The sequence below is a fragment of the Chamaea fasciata genome, unplaced genomic scaffold, assembly GCF_029207755.1.
Source record: "Chamaea fasciata isolate MVZ Bird 193981 ecotype frontalis unplaced genomic scaffold, bChaFas1.0.hap1 SCAF_8, whole genome shotgun sequence".
NCBI classification, from domain to species: Eukaryota; Metazoa; Chordata; class Aves; order Passeriformes; family Sylviidae; genus Chamaea; species Chamaea fasciata.
The window spans coordinates 38849806-38869928 of NW_027094093.1; the positions used below are offsets into that span (position 1 = coordinate 38849806).

General features: G+C 46.9%; 1 protein-coding gene across 1 annotated transcript in view; it reads right to left on the bottom strand.

Annotated features, from left to right (window-relative positions):
- The window catches only part of CCDC148 (coiled-coil domain containing 148), a 51369-nt gene extending 31529 nt beyond the window's left edge, over positions 1-19840 (bottom strand). The window contains exons 1-9 of the mRNA XM_066190503.1: positions 19640-19840; positions 11409-11493; positions 8720-8800; positions 6451-6572; positions 2326-2429; positions 1680-1762; positions 1354-1517; positions 1000-1095; positions 727-908 (exon numbers count right to left, since the gene is read on the bottom strand). Coding sequence (XP_066046600.1) covers positions 727-908; positions 1000-1095; positions 1354-1517; positions 1680-1762; positions 2326-2429; positions 6451-6572; positions 8720-8774 — 806 coding nt within the window. The 5' untranslated portion in view covers positions 8775-8800; positions 11409-11493; positions 19640-19840. The remainder of the gene's footprint in view (positions 1-726; positions 909-999; positions 1096-1353; positions 1518-1679; positions 1763-2325; positions 2430-6450; positions 6573-8719; positions 8801-11408; positions 11494-19639) is intronic.
- Positions 19841-20123: the final 283 nt, after the last annotated feature.

The window sequence follows — 20123 nt, forward strand, 5'->3', positions numbered from 1 at the left end:
CAAACTGCTCCACTGGCTTACCCTTTCTCAGTCTTTTGGCAACCTGAAGCCATCCAAAGGAATATCAGGAGATGGCAAAAAGAAGTCAAAGGCCACCCAGTGTCTGCAACTCAGTATCTCCTGGACTCTAGACAGCCTCAGCAGAAAGGCTAAGCTTTATGTTATTAATTAATATACAGGCTTATTACATTTCTAGATCATTATGAACACTGCCCTTTCAATAAACATTTTCATTGACAGAAAAATCTTTCCTCCTTTTGGCTATCTGAATCAAAGCTATTTACATCTTTCACATTTCCTTGTGATGACAATTACTGCAGTGATCCAAAATTTGTGAAAAGCTTGGACCCTTTAATCTGCTTTATGGACAAAAGCACTGGAGGTGCGTCTTGGAAAGGCTGCACTTTTCTGTCATAACCATGCTCGTGTAATTACCACGCAGAATTTCCATTCCTGCAAGAGCATATGAAAAGGACATTTGATGCACACCAGATTGTTGGTTCCTTAATCCACCAGACGTGTAGTTTATTATTTCAGCTGACAGCTCTTGCCAGGACTGGCTTCCCTCTCAGCTGTGTGATCTGTCCAAGCCCAGGGCTGGGCAACCACTGCTGTGCACAGAGCAGAAGCAGCCCCAGGGACAAAGCCAGCCACAGCACCACAGCTTACAGATCACACTGCAGGACACATTTCACCCCAAAAAGCCGTGCAGAGACGTGTCCGTACCTGGATAGAGCCTCCAGCTGCTGATCCACCTCCCGGAGCTTTGCCCAGTAGCCCCTGGCCAGCTCCTGGTACTCCTCCATCAGCAAGGCCTTCAGCTCAGGATAGGGGCATTCCAGGGACAGCAGCTGGGGAGGAACTTCAAGGAAAACCCCGTTTTTCTCTTCAGAAGAGGCCACTAATGCCTGCCATGGAGAAATGCTGCTCAGGACACTACTCTGCACCTTACCCCCCCGCTCAATAAGCTTCTACTTGAACCTATAAGGAAAAGCTTACATTTTCTTTGTACTCTTCAAGCTCTCTTTCCAAAGCCAGACTTTTAAGGATGAGACCTTCCAACATTGCCTTCTGTTGCTTCTTCATGAATTTGATCTATTTCACGACACATGTTACTGTTACTTCTTCCTCTTGTTACAGCATGAAAACTCTTATTTAGAAACAGAGTCAGACTTCCAGCCCTGCCACGCTTTTACAGATTTTGGTGAGCAGATTTACACCGTGGTAAGAAGGGGGGTTTATGACACACTCTGCATGTGAGTTAAAGTCTCAAAGTTCAACTAAAAATAAATGAAAATGCTAAAAATTTGGTGATAATAAACTGTAAAAAAAAAAAAAAGTTCAAATACCAACCTGCTGCAACACATCAGCTGAATTGATCTCGGGTTTCTGACAAGATTCTTTTGAGAGGCAGCGCTGCATTTTAGCCAGCATGAGTTTCAAATCCTCCTTTAGCTGCCAGACAGGAACTAAAGCATCTGTTTGATAAGTGTCCCGCTCCTTGGACAATTTCTGCTCTGTATGAAACATAAAGCTTTCTCAAACACACAAAAAATGTTACACACCACTGTGCTCTGTAAACCTAAACCTGTCAAGAAAGTGATTTAAAAACCCAAACAAATAATCAAGATAATGTTGACTATTAAAAAATAATTAAGAAATTAATAACGAACTCTTACCCAAGTCCTTCAAATCAAAAAAAAAGTTGCTCTTATGGCTTTCTTCATCAAGAAAAGTCTTCATTTCTTCTTCTGCTTTTTGCCTGAAGGAAATGAATATGCATTTTGCAGAAGCTTTAATTTCTTATTCATTACCTTTGCAAGAATGATGAGCCTCAAGAACTCCAATGACTACATAAAAAAGGGGATGCTTTGCCTGAGAAGGTATGAAGTGAAGGACTTGGACGCAAAGGTGGTAAAGAAGGCACAAATGCTCTTGTTGAGCACACGGGGTAATAGACAAGAGCACTGTGAATGTCCCCTGAGGTGTGACCTCAACACACAACTAGAGACAGACTCTAAAGGAAACAAAAAGCGTCTGAAAACTTCTGATACTCTTCCCAAGACACATTCTTCAGATGCTGCAGATCAACTCAACAGCCCCCAGAGCAACACCCCCTGTCCTCCCTGCCCTCAGGTGAGCTCTTCATGTCACACACCCCTCTCCATGCGGATCACAAACCTTCATTCCCCGCACTAAAATACCTTCCCATCAGGTATTATAATCTTTTTTTTCCTCAATGTCCCTTGAATCAAGCATGCCAGCCCAAAAACTGTCTGCTGAAGTCTCTTTAGTAATCACTCACTCAGATTCCTCAGCCCTTACCTGCTCTCACTCAGTCTTTTATACTCTTGCCACCACACCTGACGATGCTGTTTCAGCAGCATTTGCTCTTTGCTAATTTTTGAAACTTGCTCTGCTTTTTTAATCTGCAGGGGAAATTAAAGGTTGTGTTTTGAACATATTCAACAGCTTTATCAAATGCCTACACATGGAAACTTTTAAATACAGAATGATGAACCTAATGGCTTTTTTCAAAACTGTTTTTCTAAAGAACAATGGGCTCAAATGTAACCAATTTTCATTAAATAAGCTTGTTGCATTTCAAATCACAATTAATGAGAGGAGAAAGAGAAAAAAAGAGTCCGTTTTCTTCTTCCCTTTCCCATCCCTATGTCCCTGGAGGAAAAGTTGAGGAAAGATAAGCAGGAGAACAAAACCCACACTTTCTTACAGGTGGGAAGATGAAAGAATGAAAGTATGTCAAGAAAAAGAATTTCAAAAATGTGGTACTAAAAAGGAGGTTTTTTACAAAATCTATCCAATTAGAGAGGCTCTCAAACTGTCTGAGGGCTTCACAAAAACATTGCTTCGCACTTTGGATAAAATAGGAATACCTGCTTTAGAAACAGATGGAGTTCCTGCTTAAACCAGAGGAAAGCTGCCAGGGGAAGGCGGCTGGAGTGGAACCAGATGACTCTGGCCAGCCAGCAACGAAGGAAAGAGGATCAGGAGCCTGTGGCTGCCAGGCTGCCCAAGACAAGTGGTTCCCTCTCACCCTCCTGCATCGAGACTGTCTCCGGCCTCTGGGTGCGTGCTGAGGGCAAAGAAAAACTCCCTTCCACTCTTTCTTTGTGCTGCCCTGCCATCCCTTTCCTCCAGAACTCCTGTCGGCACCCAGCAGCTCGCTCAGCTCAGGCACAGACCTTTTCTCCCCCTCCCCAGTTCCCCTCCATGTGATACACTGTCCTGTGGCAAATGGCAGCAAGACAGGAAAAGCACATGGCGAAGACTTGGTTTAGTTCATAACAGGGAGAAATGAATAAAGATCGCACTCCACGTCTGGCCCAGCAAAGGAAGGATGTTCTGAGTCAGAAAGACTGGGATTCCACTTGGCTCAGGCGGGAACAACCTGCAACCTTCCTGCCCAGGGCCAAGCTGCACAAAACCACCACGGCCCCTGGGCGTTCACATGCACAGGAGCACTGAGCAAACACCCAGAGACACCCACACAGACACCCAGAGACAGCCACACAGACACACAAACACCCAGAGACACCCACACGGACACCCAAACACCCAGAGACACCCACAGAAACACACACACACACACAAACACCCAGAGACACCCACACAGACACCCAGAGACACCCACACAGACACACAAACACCCAGAGACACCCACAGAAACACACACACACACACAAACACCCACAGACACCCACACAGACACCCAGAGACACCCACACAGACACACAAACACCCAGAGACACCCACAGAAACACACACACACACACAAACACACACAGACACCCACACAGACACCCAGAGACACCCACACAGACACACAAACACCCACAGACACCCACACAGACACCCAGAGAAACCCACAGACACCCAGAGACACCCACAGACACTCAGAGACACCCACACGGACACACAGACACCCACAGACACCCAAACAGACACACAAACACACACAGACACCCACACGGACACACAGACACCCACAGACACCCAAACAGACACACAAACACACACAGACACCCACACGGACACACAGACACACACAGACACCCACACGGACACACAGACACACACAGACACCCACACAGACACACAGATACCCACACGGACACACAGACACCCACAGACACCCAAACAGACACACAAACACACACAGACACCCACACGGACACACAGACTCACACAGACACCCACACAGACACACAGATACCCACACGGACACACAGACACCCACACGGACACACAGACACCCACACGGACACACAGACACCCACACGGACACACAGACACCCACACGGACACACAGGCACCCACACAGACACACAGACACCCACACGGACACACAGACACCCACACGGACACACAGACACCCACACGGACACACAGACACCCAAACAGACACCCAGACACACACAGACACCCACACGGACACACAAACACACACACAGACACCCACACGGACACACAGATACCCACACGGACACACAGACACCCACACGGACACACAGACACACACAGACACCCACACAGACACCCACACGGACACCCAGACACACACAGACACCCACACGGACACCCAGACACACACAGACACCCACACGGACACACAAACACACACACAGACACCCACACGGACACACAGACACCCACAGACACACCCAGACATATCCCCCAGCACGTCCCCACTCTGCCCCAGCTGGGCTGGGCACACCGGCAGCAAAAGGCGTAGGATTGCTCTTTGCAGCACTCACACACAGACAAGGACGGGCCTGAAAACTCCCCAGTCACAGTCCCTCAGCACCCAGCAACAAAGCTGAACCCCTCCGGCAGATACGAGAAACACGCGGGCCAGATGCATCTGAGCTCAGTGCCCCAGGGAAATATACCTGGTTCAGTGCCCCAGGTGACTATACCTGGTTCGGTGCCCCAGGTGTATATATCTGGTTCAGTGCCCCAGGTGACTATACCTGGTTCGGTGCCCCAGGTGAATACAGCTGGTGCCCAGGCAGTCACACAAGGAAAACCCCAGCTGGAATGTGGCTGGTCCTTTGCGCTGGGCACCAAACCTGCCTTGGGGCTGTTTTTGGGGTAAGAAGCTGCAGGAGGGGCTGTGGGGACATTGTGTGCTCGTGAGTGGGACACGGGGTGTTTCCAGGGGCTGCACGTGGGCCCGTCCTGGAGCTGGATACTGTCTCACTTTTATTGTTTACATATTTTCACATTTTAAAAGCTATTTGTAGTTTCCTCTTGATTTCCTCTATTTCATGAAATACATTAGTGTTACTTCTTTCTCTTGTTACAATGTGAAAGCTCTTATATGAAATCAGACTTAAGCAAACAGAATTCTGTATTTAAAACAATTTGAGAATAGTTATATCTTCAATTCTAAAACTAAGCAGAAACAAAGTTTTGTATGTAAAATTTAACATGCTCTTGAAATTATTTTATAGCAACAGCAATGCCATTTATGTACAACTGCTGCAATATTACCTTTTTCTCCTGTTGTGCTGTCTTTTTATTTCTTAAGCAGCCAGCAACTGTTTTACCATTGGTTTCTTTGGTTCTGCCTCAAAGGAAGCGTAACCCAGCTCTTCAAAATCTGAACGGCTTGAATCAGCAACAAAAAGTAGTAGGTGGAACACATTCTAGTCCCTCTGGAGCTTTCACCATATATATATTTTACTACCTACTCAGTTGGAAAACACTTGAGAAGGTGGGAAAAAAATAGAAATAAAGTTTGAATGAATTCAGTAGAATTTGGTATTGCCAATCCATGAAGCAATATCTGCCAGAATTTTTGATATATGATGCTTACATGCACTAAAGGAAGCAATATTGTTAAGAAAGTATGTGTTTTTTCTCTCATTCACTGTTATTACCTCTAGTATTAAATAAGGCTCCTCCTGTCTTTACCCCCTGAGATGTTCTGCACCAATTTATACCTGTCTGCTCTACATTTATATTTTATGGCTATTAAACCTTTTTAATCTTCTTTTTAAGATCTACCTCCACTTGACTTTTGGAAATCCTCACTTCTTATCTTTTTGTTTAGTTCATTTTTTTTTTTCTGGATCAGCCTTCCCTTCCCATTTAATCCCACAAATTCTTCATTGCCCCCAGGATTGTGTAATAAGTTTGGGTGAATTTCCTCAAGGCAGTAAAATGCAAATTTTTCCTGTCTTTTGAAGAAGTAGAATCCAGACGTATTTTGCATCCCTGATCTGAAGAAAGTCCACACATTGACATAACAAACCCAAATCACAATATAACCATGATAAACTTTCATATTTGACCCTCTCTGGCTGAATGTTGTTACAGAAATTGGTGATCCTCATTCATTCTCAGATTCTTTGGGGCAAGGACAAGAAATCTGGTCGCAGGATTTCAAAAGCATTCACATTGCAAATAAAGCAGAAATCATACCTTCAACTGAATTAGTGCAGAGGCCATTTTTGCCTCTGCAGCAAGTTCATACAGATGTTCGTAGTCAACAGGTTTGTACTTCTGGCTGCAAAGAGCATTTCTTGCAGGAACCACCAAATTATCTAGTTATCACATAAAACACATAAGGTCATTTCAAATCCTTCAATAATTGAAGCGCAAGGCAAAAAATGAAAGCTCCATAGATAGAAATCAGAAGAAATATTTTCAACACCAGAAGTTTCCGTACTGATATTGTTAGTTGGTGAATGACAATTTGAAACAAACATAAACTAGTAGAAATTATATAAGAAACAGTTACCGGTTGTCTGTTTACAAAAAGTTAATTTGAGAAGTGTAGTGTACATGTGAATTTAGTTATTAATTCATCTTTAAACTGCATTTACAGGCGTTGTAATAACTTCTAACACAGAAATAGCCACGTTCCAATGACAGCATCCTTCTTGCACTGATAAGAAAACTGCCTCAGTGTTTATTGCAACCTCGGGGTTGAGCAACAGGAGTAGTTTTTTTTTCTAAAAGGTATAAAACTGAGGTACAATTACAATTGTAAATGAACTACCTGAACTTTTGCCCTAGCACTGTGAAGATCTCGTGCACAGATATTCAGTTGTTCTACATAAGCTGGGAGGCTTACAGGGATAAGGAACGCGCATCTCCTTACAACCTCTGCTTTAGTTCTCTTTAGTAGTGAAATTGGCCCTCATGTTCCTGCATTCCCCACTAAGCCCCGTGGCCGGGAGTGCTGCTCCGGACATGTGGTTTTACAGAGGGGTAAAAGGTAAAATGAGTCCTGCAGAGCCATCCCACCATCCTCCTTCAAGCCTCCCCGGGATTTCCGTTTGCTGCATGCCCACACGAGGCCTGACAACACATCCCCGGCCCGTGCCTCCCTGGGGAAGGACTTCTCCAAGACCCCCTGCCAGGTAGTGCCCCGGGACAGGCAGAGACTGGGGAGAGCAGCTTGGGAATCCTGTGGGAAAAATCCTGGACATGGAGTGGCAAGGTGCCCCTGGAGGCCAGGGAGGCAGCACGGGCAGTGCCAGGGGAGGTTCTGGCCCTCTGCACCTGAGAGAACAACCCCAGCCCAGGGGCACAGAAACATGGCCCAGAGACCATGGAAATAAACGCTCAGAGGGCATTCCTCCCGTGAAGACAGGCTGAGGGAGGTGGGGATGTTCGGCTACAGGAGACTCCAGGGAAACTTGCCTGCAGCCCCTCAACGTGTAAAGGGGGCTGATACGAGAAACAGAAAGGCTCTGTACCAGGATCCCTGCGTGACAGCACGGGGGGCAACAGCTGCCACCTGAAAGGAGGGTGGGTACGGACAGGACAGGAACCACAGAAGGGATTCCTCCCTGGCAGGGGGGTACGGACAGGACAGGAACCACAGAAGGGATTCCTTCCTGGCAGGGTGGGTGCAGACAGGACAGGAACCACAGAAGGGATTCCTCCCTGGCAGGGGGGTATGGACAGGACAGGAACCACAGAAGGGATTCCTCCCTGGCAGGGTGGGTACGGACAGGACAGGAACCACAGAAGGGATTCCTCCCTGGCAGGGGGGTATGGACAGGACAGGAACCACAGAAGGGATTCCTCCCTGGCAGGGTGGGTACGGACAGGACAGGAACCACAGAAGGGATTCCTCCCTGGCAGGGTGGGTGCAGACAGGACAGGAACCACAGAAGGGATTCCTCCCTGGCAGGGTGGGTGCAGACAGGACAGGAACCACAGAAGGGATTCCTCCCTGGCAGGGGGGTATGGACAGGACAGGAACCACAGAAGGGATTCCTCCCTGGCAGGGTGGGTACGGACAGGACAGGAACCACAGAAGGGATTCCTCCCTGGCAGGGTGGGTACGGACAGGACAGGAACCACAGAAGGGATTCCTCCCTGGCAGGGTGGGTGCAGACAGGACAGGAACCACAGAAGGGATTCCTCCCTGGCAGGGTGGGCAGGCCCTGGCACAGGTGCCCAGAGCAGCTGTGGCTGCCCCTGGATCCCTGGAGTGCCCCAGGCCAGGCTGGACACTGGGGCTGGAGCAGGGTCCAGTGGAGGTGGACAGTGGAGGTGTCCACTCCTGGGACAGTGGAGGTGTCCCTGCCATGGCAGGGTGGCACTGGATGGGATTTAAGGCCCCTTCCAACCCAAACCATAACCAGAGTGCTAAAGCAGCTCCTGTATGAGGCTATTAATTATGGAGTGTTTCATAAACAGTCGAGTAAACAATTAAACATGATAGCATACATACCTCCACCACCAATCCTATGATCTGAAAACAATGTTCCATGGTCCAGTTCACCCATTTTTATTTTTAATGTATTTTTTATACCTGTTGACAGACAAACATGTTTTGAGAATACCAACATTGTGGATGCAATCTAAAAACTTCCAAAAAAATCTGTTGTTTTCTGAGAAGAGGTGCATCTCACTAAGAATGCAATTTAGACAGAAATTCCTCAAGTTTATCTTTCACTTCAGGAGATTTCATGTGCCTCATACCATTTAGCAGCCAAGCAAACAAAATACTATCTCCTTGATGAATCTGTAATGCTGTGACATAGCTCATCTATTCTTTGCTTTGTGCTTTTCAAAATATGAGTCCCTGATCCAAATGTAAGATCAGGTTTTGAGGTGTTCTTTGCTTTATAGAAATTAAGGCTGAAAAGATCACTCTTCTTTTATCTGGAGACTGCCTAGGTCCCTTTAACCCCCTCTGTGGTAACACCTGTGAAACCAGGTCAGTTGGTCAGGCAGCAGGCTCAGCTCTTGGTGAGCAGCACGTACAGAGTTCCCACATCATCATGGGTCAAACAGGATGTTTCAGATGCACTGAGTTACACAACACATGAAACCAAATGTCTTTTATGTGTCAAACCTCTTACTTTCAACTAAGCATTGGTGTCATCCCAGGTCTTGCATAGAAATCAAAGCAACAGACCCACCTGAGGTGTTTCAGCTGAACTGAACCCACAGCTGAGTCACACCAGAAAGGGAAGGTCGTGTCCAGCAGGCTCCCAATGAGCCCTCTCCCTCAAACCCAGCCAGCCTGTGCCAAAATTTCACACGCACAGAATTCCATCTCTTTGTCATACCTTCGACATTTGCCTGGTCCCACAGCAAGCAGCACCACAGCAAATAGTAGAGCAGCAAAATTTATTCCTTTGTGGAGTTATTTCCTCCCTGTTCTGGTGAGATGAACTAGTTTATCCCCACAAATTCCAAGGATGGCACAGTGCAACAGGAGGGTGGGAAGGAAGGGCAGCAGAAGACATGTAAAGGAGACTACTCTGACAGAGAGCTACTGTCAGTCAAATAACAGGCTGAGACTGCAGCTGAGGAGAGTTTACAGCGTGCTTCCTTGCGAGCTGTTTGCCATTCTGCAGCCAGCCCTCTGCTCTAGACTGTCAGTCTTTCTCCTGCTTTTTTTATTTCTGGCCATCCGAGCACTGCCTCTGCTGAGAAACTTGGGAAGGGACTACTACAGGGACTCTCATCTACACCACATAATGAAGGCAAAAATAACATTGATGGAAAATTGGGAGTACTCAAGAGCTCTAAGAAGATTGGATCCATCACAGGCACTTCTGTCTATTAAACCCTTTTATTCCAGTTCCCTGCGCAGCTGCCGCATCAGCGTCATTCCCCTGCATTACTCGTTTTGGGAACCATCATCCTAATCTGGGCCCATCTGGCCAGCTCTAAATGACAGGCTTCTGACACAAGACACGCTGCCCTTTTTGGAAAATAACTATGGATCCTAGTAAGATTAGCAGCAGCAGAGCTACCCCTCTGGGTTATTTATTTATTGCTTTGTTCATTCGGCAAACTGTAAATATCTTCTTTCTACCGACATGTTTCTGGTTTAATGTCAGTATTTGAACAAAACCTCACACAGATTGACCTTAGCTTCACCTCCTTTCAAAAGAAACCAAGAGACTACATCTAGAGAACAGAACTGATGAAAAAAAAAAAATTCAATTCCTGGCCATGTTCTGTAAAATTAGGGCAACTGTATTTGACAAACCAAGTCCTTATTCCCTTCTAGCCAACCCATTTCTCTCTTCCACAATGATGTCATACATTTGCATTTGGTCTCAGCCTTTCACAGGCGTTATTTTCTGTTATTCAACATTGTGACCTCACTGAAACACAAAGTGAATGCTAAGATGGTTTTGGAAAAGGACAACCTGCATTTTATCTTCAGTGACTAGCAAAAGTACTAATCAAATTTATAAAAGCACTGCCAGCTTAATTTATTTCTGCTTTAATGCAGATATATCTAGAAACCTCTCCAATACTACAAAAGTCCATCTCAGCCCAAATTCCAATACCCTGCCTCAAAGCTTTGCTCAAACTTCATTACAGACTCCAGGCTGGGAGTCTTGATGCATCTTAGAAAGAAAAAGTGCAAAAGATCAACCAGCCACCAAGCAGAAGTCCCTGTACATAGAAATCTGTCCCCAAGAGTGCCAAGTCAGCTCTGCCTACAGCCAACCACAGGTAAATCTTTTAGCAGCAGTAAAAAGCACAAGGTTTATCAATTCTCTTTTTCTGCTCCTTTGACAATTTAGTATTTCACTATTCACCGAACTCTTTTAGGCAATAAAAATGTGATCTCTTAAAAGATCCAAACTCTTCAGTGCATTCCTAATGTAAGCCCTTGCTGGTGTCTGAGGTATACGACCTATGTTTATTCTCACGATGGGAACAGCCATATTGAGGCAAGATCCTCCTTCCTTTCATTTAAATAGAAATTAAAGTCCCCAGTCAGTCAGCATTCCTGGAGGAAGCAGAGCCTGGTGCCTGCCACAGACTGCTCCTGGGGATGACTCAGGTCCAGTTCAGGCCCTGGTTCCACAAGTGCTCCCAGTGAGTTTAACCAGTGGTTTTAAAGGAGGCTAATTCCATTGTCTCCATTCAACAAGTTGTTTGCATACCTCAGTCCTTGCAGATCTGGGTCACCAGGGCCGTTTCCTCCTCCCAGCTAAAGTGCTGCTCCTCAAGTGAAGGGCAGATGGATTTCTGGCAGGGAGACACAGTGCTTTAACACCCAGAAATGCCTTTTGAAACGTAATTTCTTGTGCATGTATTAAAACACTCACATTATTAAATGTACTAATCAAGAATATGAATCAAGCCTCCACAAAACACAATTTAATGGCATCAGCAGTGACAGGACAGCAGGCATTCCAGGTCTGTGTGGATGAAGGATGCAGAATCCTGTGACAGCAGCTGTGACAATCCTCTCCGTGCCTCACCTAATGTGCTACTGGGGGTACACTGCTAAAAACCAGAGCTGAACCGCTGAGAACTTGGAACACAGCACCAACAGGAACTTGGATTATACATCACAGCAGATGTTCCTTAAAAATATGAACTCAGAAAAAATCCCCAAGCCTAGAAGTCCCTTATTCTCAGTGCTCTCTTTCGAATCTCTGGCTATGTCTGGAATGTTTTGTGGAAGGCTTTTTAAAAGATTTTAAAGTTTAATGGAAATGTTAATTGCTTGGCTACTGCATGTTTTCATTTAAAGAAAAGGAATATTAATATGCAGTTGTTAAACCCCCTGCTCCTAACTATTGTTAGGGAAAAGAGGCAAAGATTCACTCCCATTGTAGGGTGTGGAGTACAAACAACAAACAAATAATGAGCTTGATCCCTTAATCAGATCCTTTCTCTTCTAGTTGAACTAACTATCTGAAAATGGCACCCATCCAGAACGTGTTAATCTTGCAGCAGTCAATCCTTTCCCCAGGAAGAAAACACACAGTAAAATACTTCTATCATTCGGTGTCAAAACAGTTGCTAGAAAAATCCCATTGTTTGACTGTAATCTAAATTTACATTCCCCTAAAGAAAGAATTATAGCTCTCTTTGAAATGAAGTCAAGTCTCAGAAATGGTACGTTCCCAAAAGAGACATAGCCCTTTTTGTCTACGATAATCTCATTACTTCCTCATTAAGTAAAACTTAATCCAGAGTAGGAAGATCAATTTGAGTAACACTTAAAACAATCAGCTTCGTGGACTGCTCTGTCACTCTGCAGGGGCAGGGAATAGCTCCTCTGCTTTCTGAGGATCTGCACATCACAAGAGAACTCTATTTCCCCTCCACTCTTGGAATATTCTTAGAAAATCCAAGAGGAAATAGACTTTAGGAACACTTAGAAAAAGAATTGAAACAAGCGCATTAAAAAAGGAAGTAAATGTTTTAGAAGTTGATAAGTTGACATTAAAAGGGTAGGAAATTAAGTCGCTCACATCACCTTGGATCGAGTGAGTCAGGTGGCATTTTCTGTTGTTTTGTTTCAAACAAAATGTGCACAACCCTTTTCCAGTGACCAAACACAGCTGGCCTGCTGCAGCCAGCACACCTGGCTTTTCTAGGTTTAAATATCCAAGGTTTAGATGAAAGAGGATGACACGAGGAAATGCTCTGATGCTTCGAGTAGTTAATCACAGAGCATTTGGGGTTGGATCTTAAAGCTCCTCCAGCCTCACCCCATGCCATGGGCAGCGACACTTCCACTGTCCCAGGTGCTCCAAGTGCCAGGGATCCAGGGCAACTCCTTTGGGCAATTCCTGGCACGTGGCAGGACAAACCTGGACAAAGTCCAGCTTTGCTGAGCTAAAGGCAAAAATTCTGAGGCATCGTTTACAGACTTCTGTAATACAAGAGATTCGCAGAGCTTTGTCATATGTTGTTTTTATTAATGTTCTATCTAGATTTCTATTCATTACCTCCATGTACAACAAAGCAAGAAAACTAAACCATATGCTTGAATATATGAAAGAATAACTGGAAGATGTGAGGCTGAGTCACCCATTATAGGACCCTACAATTTTCTCCATTACTCAAGAAATAATAAATGTTTAGTTAAATTGACCTGTGGCAGCCAGTAAAGCGTAGCTGCTATTGGCTAGGCTGTGTGCAAGGCTTGTTTGGAATGGTGCAGCGAGTAACTCACCCCTCTGCTGCTCTGCATCCCTCAGAAAAAACGCTTCAATCCACAGAATTCACTTAGCACAACAGAAGCAAAGGTGCTGTAACACACAACTGCAGAGAACCAACATCCCCTGCAATACAGCAAAGTACCTGGGCTTTGCATTTCTTATCAAGAGGCAGGATTTGCCCTGCACCACAGGATCTTCAGAGACAGATCCCACGTATAACTCCCTGGGCCAGTGGAATAAGGCTGCAATTTTACAGGCAGGGTTAGTTAAGGAGCTAGACCTCAAAAGGGGCTGCAGCAGAACAGTGTGTTCTGCAAGAAGCATCGCATGTACTAGACCATCAGATACTGAAACAGTCAATCCTAAGTAGTAGCAGTTCAATGGAAGATAGTTAAAGAAGCTCAGAGCAGGTCGAAGTCATTGAGTCGCTTTAAAAGAGAAAAGAAAAGAAAAAAAAACAAAACAAAACAAAACAAAAAAAAAAACCTGCTGAAGACTGGACTTAAAAAAATCTGTGCAACGTATTTGGATTCCAGTTGTTAAATCACATCCCCATTGCTCTTCAGACAAACCAACCAATGTGATTTTGTTTTCCATTGCTGCAAAATGCACAAATGGAAGTACACAGTCGGAGAGTCATGCTAGCTTTATCTTCTATATGTAGCTAGATCTCAGATTTTGTCAAAGCAGGAAGGGAATCAGGAGTGAGGTTCCTTATTTAACGAATTTAAAAGGTAATTTTAGGTTGTCCTCACCCTTTGCACTTGCCTCTGTCTCTACTGTTGCCTTCTGTGTAGTAATTTTAATGGAAGCGTTTTCTCCTACTCCATTTTCATGCTAGCTTTATTGCTGATGTTTTTTACTTGACAATCCCAAATGTGCATGGAAGGGTTTCCTGCCCCACTGCTGGAGGCCTCTTCCTCACAGCTCTGCTGACAGACCAATTTCTGCACGCATTTCCTAATGAACTGCAGGCAGAAGTCAGCTGGCTTAGTTTATGTTGCTGGCAGAACAGTTGAACAGTGCTTCGAGAACATATGACTCTGTCTGAATAAGTCCAATTTCTCCCTAAGCCAAGATGCTTTCCCTGTTTGCCCTGCGAGGAGCTGTGGCTGTCTGGAGGCGCAGCCCCTTGCACACCTGTGGTCACACCTCAGAGCGACTGTGCCCCTCACCTGCCCAGGCTCCCAGGACACTGCAGGGGACACAGCCAGGGAACCCACGGGCACAGCACCCTGAGGGACCTTGGGAGGTCGTGCTGGCACCAACTACTCTGTCACTGTCCCGTCAGGCAGCCCAGATGATTTTTGTCTGTGGAGTGGGAGTCGGAGCAGAACGTTTGTCTGCAGCCTAGGAGAGACAAGCCAGAGGGACAGATAATTCATATGATTTAGGAGCCACTGCAGCTTGTTTTGTCAGGAGCATCAGTATCATTTTGTACAGCTTCTGCCAATTCTGCTAGGCCAAATTCCCAGAGTTATGTGCAGGGAAGCATTTGGCACAACTTCACTTTAAATTATTGCATAATGTTGTCTGATACCCTACTACAGAAAGCAACTCATCCTTGTCTGGGGCCTCTCAGTCACAGCCATTAGGAATGTACAGTCCGTGGACATGAATCAAACCATCTTTCTGCATGTACATCTTCTTTGTTGCCTCTTTATTCAGAAGTACCTCCAGATTTCAGTCTGACATTCTGTATCCCTGGTCTGGTAAGGAAGATTACAGTTTGGTTAATTTCTCAGCATTTTTTCCAGCCTCATATACAAACTAGTAAGAAGATGGGTAATATTTTGTTCAGCAACTGTAGCAGTTGGAAGAAACTGCAAAGGATTTTATCAGACTTTCCCTTGTCCCTGAGCAGATATTAGTGCCTGCATTGCCCAGAGCTGGGGTGATGAGGGTTCTTTTATTTCTTTGTGGGCACTGGGGGGAGTTGCTATGGACTTGGGTTGGTTTTTGTTCGTTTTTTGTTGGTTTTTTTAAGGTTGTTCACACAACAATTACAAGCTTAGGACCTGAAAACCCACAGAACAGACCAACTGCTGATGACCTTGTCTTCACTGGACACCCCACTCAGCATTTCCTGCCATCTTCTCTCCAAATGATCCACGTGGCTGTTGCCAAGCTGCCTGCTCGTTTCCAGGTGCTGCAATATCCAAGAGGAGCCCTGACTTGCAGGTGCACACGTGATCCAAGCTGATTTCACCATTAGCTGGCCGCAGCAGCACAGCTCACTTCAGGACATCCCTTCTCCTGCTGCCCCAAGCGCACCACCCTCACTCCACTGCCAGCTGGAACAGTGTAGTGGGACAGGACTTGCGGGGCTCGCCAGGAAAAGGTTCCTGAGCTTCCACAACGGGTCAGCAAGCTGTGGTTCCCCAAACCTGTCCATTTTGCTGAAGCAGGTGCGCAGGGCAGAGCCTTCCCCACTCCTGCTGCACGGGGCTGCACATTCCCTGGGGCAGGCATCACAGGCAGGAGGCGTGTGCTCAGGAAAACGGATCCCCCTGAAAAGACCAGGGCAGCTATGCCAGGGAGGTTCCAGGGAAGCTGGATGGGGTCTGTAAGGCAGCTCCCTGCACGGACCCTGGTGCTGGCACTGGGAAAGTTGGAGAGAGAGATCATTCCGGGGCACCACGGTCCCTCCCGTGGCACCACCGTCCCTCCCGTGGCAGCTGGGCTGAGCCAGAGCACAGGGCTCTGCAGTGAAGGCTGCTGGTCGTGCTGAGCACTGTGCACCATCTACAATCAAACACTCCTACCTGATGCTTCAAAGCCATGCAAGACAAAAAGAAAGTGCAAGCAACCCGTCGGAATCCAAGAGTTTTCCTCAATATCTTGTTTTACCACAGGAAAAGAGTAATATCTATCCACAGCAGAGCAGTAATTTTGAATTTTGAACATCTGAAATAGAACGTTTCTATAAAAGTCCTCACTGAAAAAGCAAAATGTCAGCCCACCACATTCCTCAGACCTATTAGGTGCCTTCCCTCCCCAGTTAAGCAATTAAAACCAGGAGAACATTTAGTGCTTTCTATACCAAATGAAATTACAGTTTCAAAATTACCCAAAATCATTTGTACTGTAATTGACTGAGTTGCTGTGACATCAACAAGATGGCTTGAAGAAACTTTTGAAATCAAATTGTAGGTTTTAATAAGAGGAAAAAACCCACACATCTAAATAATTCCCCATGTGAGCACTAAACAGCTGCTCATGTTAGTCTGTGTTAGCCTGCCATGAGCATCACTCTCTTCTCCAGATATTTTTTTTTTTTCCCAAACCTTCTTAATTTCAGTATCTGGAAGAGATTACAGTTAAAGTGGGTAGCATTAAATAGCTTCCAGAAGAAACCAAACCACACCCCGCAGCCCCCACCCCCAAATAACCCCCCAAAACCAAACCAACCAAATTCACAAAAGCAAAACAAAAAGCAGAAAAAAAAGAGGAAAAAAAAACCCAAACCAAAACAAAACCACCAAGAAACAAAGCGACACTATTTTTGTGACTCATATTTATCTCTAAAATTAAAAGATAGGCGTGTCAATATTCTGCAAAGGCTGTGAACATCTGTGGAATATATATTATAAAGCAAGACTTGATTATGGATTAATTTCAGAATAGATAAAACAAAGCAGAAAAACATATTAATGACTGGAAATGCTGAAGAGGCACAACAGCAGCGAAAGAACTCGCAAATACCCGTTAACAGCTTTGCTATCTAAACCACGGTATCATTAAGGGGTCAGATCTAAGGCTCAAGAGAAATCAGTACGGTCCCAAAGGAGAACACGAGACTCGGCTGTTACAAATTGCAAACATGCTGGAATCATGACTTTCCAAAAGGGAATGAAAAAGACCATCTTACTTGCAAGTCACACCCAGAAGAAGGTGAATAAAAAGAAACTGTACTTGTTCGTCGCTGATTCTAAAACTTATGTACGAATTTAAATGTATATTTGACAAAGGCCACTATCAGCTAATGCAATAAGGAATCAAAGAATCACCCTCCATGCAGCCCCTTGCACTGGGAAGTTGAAATGGGGTGCCTTTCCACAGCCTGTGTTGGACAGGATTGCTGCCCTGGGCCACCCAGCAGTCAATGAGACAATGTATTGGCTGGTCAGGGTGCCAACAAACCAGCTAGGAGGGTATGAACAGTACCAGACAGAGTGAAATAGCTTTTCCTCACTGACAGTCATACAACATATTTCCAAATCTGACAGGACCTCAAAATGTTACTTTCAATTCTTTCTATCTCTTTTGTGCCAAACAAACCGACTTAACGTGCCCTTCTCCTCCCCAACAGTATTTCTTACCCTTTCCCACCTCACCCAACGGGAAACCCTAAAGCACGGGCAGACCATGCAATGCAGGGCCCTGCAGGGATGCAGGCACCAGAACAGCCCGTTCCCGATGCCCTGGAAGCACCCCGACCCTGGCAGGGCTGGAGATGGCCCTGTGCCACCTACCTCCCCGTCCTGCCCGAGCCTGTGCCTGCCACAACGACAGTTCCATTTACTGGGGGACATTCCTCATGGTATCTGGGAAAGCCAAGCAGCATAATAATACCCAAATTACAGTGAAAACCAATTGAGACTGATCTGAAGCTAATTTAATTAATCTAGCACACCTTTGGTAGAAGCAGCCTCGCAACTAACAAAGGTCACCGTTCTCACACATCCTGCACTTTCTCCTCCCTCTATTCTAGACCTGGTTATTTCACATTTTATCTTTACTCTATCTCTCTACTCTCATTTGACCCTTCCCCCACTTATTTTATTTTACGTGTTACTTTCTATTTTACTAACTTTCTACTGTTATTCCCCTCAGCTCCTGTTTCCCATTTCCTGGACAGAGACCACCATTCTGGTCCGGTAATATTTTATGTGTAGTTTACATGGTATGAATCATGAAATTTTTCAATGCAGTGAGGACTCAAGGCTCCTGTTTACAGCTGCCAAGCATTTTCCATGTAGATATCATCATTATGTAGGAGCTCCTACTGCATTATTCAATATACAAATAATTATACAAATAGCAACAAACGCCTCAGAGGTTAAATATCTTACCAATAACCTCCATGGCTTCCTTGTTGCAGATTACATTCCAAGTGGGAAATTCAGAGAAGGGACTACATGAGTTTAAAGGTGACTCTCCATGTTCAGCTACCTCCCACTTATTACCTGCAGTTCCCTCCTAAGCAGAGGCTGATGAAGGACACGGTCCTACCTGCAGCATTAGCACCAATTAAACCACATCAGGAGTGCATGTGTCCTTATGCCTCAAACAAAACTGTGATCCACTCCATCAAACACTAAACCAAAAATCTGAGCTGGATGGAAAACAGGCACAAGTTACAATGTGGATGCTTTTCCCACGTTCCTTTACAGCAGGCTTGCTACACCGTCTGCATCGATACAACAGGGGAAGAGGGCGGATAAAACAACCTCTCGAGCAGCAAGAGCTGCTGATTCAAGTGGCCATTTGGGTTTGGCTCCTCTTAGCCCTGTACAGTGTCATTCAATGAAGCGGAGAGTGCGGATGGCTATCGTACCTGCAGGGCGGGAGGACAGGGATAGGTAAATGGAAAAGCAGTCACGCCTGGGATCCACCAGGACAGTCTGTTCGGGAGGAGAAGAATTGCCCCAGCCAGAGCCCCGAGACACACCGAGATGGGGAGTTCAGGACAGGAATGGGATGCAAAAAGTTGATCACCATGTAACATCCCCTAATTTAAATGTTTTACAGCGGGTTTAGGGATGCTGGCTGTTCTTTTCTACATCTATGATTCCTCACATGCCATCAAGACAGTTTTAAGCTACTGGAAGCTAGAAATGGTGGGACGTTAAACCCCTATGGAAAGAGTTTTCCCGTCTTTCCCCGACACCTGGGTTTAGTCCGGCGGGTCTGAGCAGCGCGGCGGGCCGTGCCTTGTGCCGGTACCGGGACAGCGCGGCGCCCAGCAGCGCGGGCGGGACGGGCCCGCAGCCGCTCAGCCGGTGCGGGCTCCCCGCCCCGGCGGGCCGGCCCGGAGCACGTGGTGACGGGCAGGGTCCGGCTCCGCGGCCCGGCCAAGCCCCGGGGCTCCGGGCCGGCCCCGCTCCGCTCCCGCGGCGGCTCCTCCGGCACGCCCGGCCATGGCGGGCACGCCGCACCGGCCGCTGTGCAGCCGGTTCCTCCATCCACCCGCACAGCGCCCGGACACTCACCGCGAGGGCTCCGGCGGGTGGCGCGGAGGAGCCTGCCGTCCCCAGGGGCTGGCCCGGCGGAGCCGCCCCGGCACAGCGCGGGTCCGGCCAGGCCGCTCCCGGCGGAGCCGCCCCAGGCACGGGACGGGCTGGGTTATGTCGGGTTAGTTTAGGTTGAGTTGGGCTGGGCTGGGCTGGGTCCGTCCCGTCCCGTCCCGTCCCGTCCCGTCCCGTCCCGGCCGCGCCGTCTCCCCCTCACGGCATCGGTAACCACGGCAACCTCAAGTCGCGCCGCCATTGGCGAGTTTAACGCGGGGCAGCAGCCAATGGGGCGCCGCCCCGGGCCACGCCTGGCCAATGGGGGAGGGCGCCGGGCCGGGCGGCGCGTGACGCGGCGCGCGGGCGGGGCGGGGCCGGCGGAGCGGGCGGCGGGGCCGCCACCATGGAGACCCCGGGGTAGGGCGGGCGCGCCCGGCGGGGCCGCGGGGCCGCTCCGCGCGGTGAG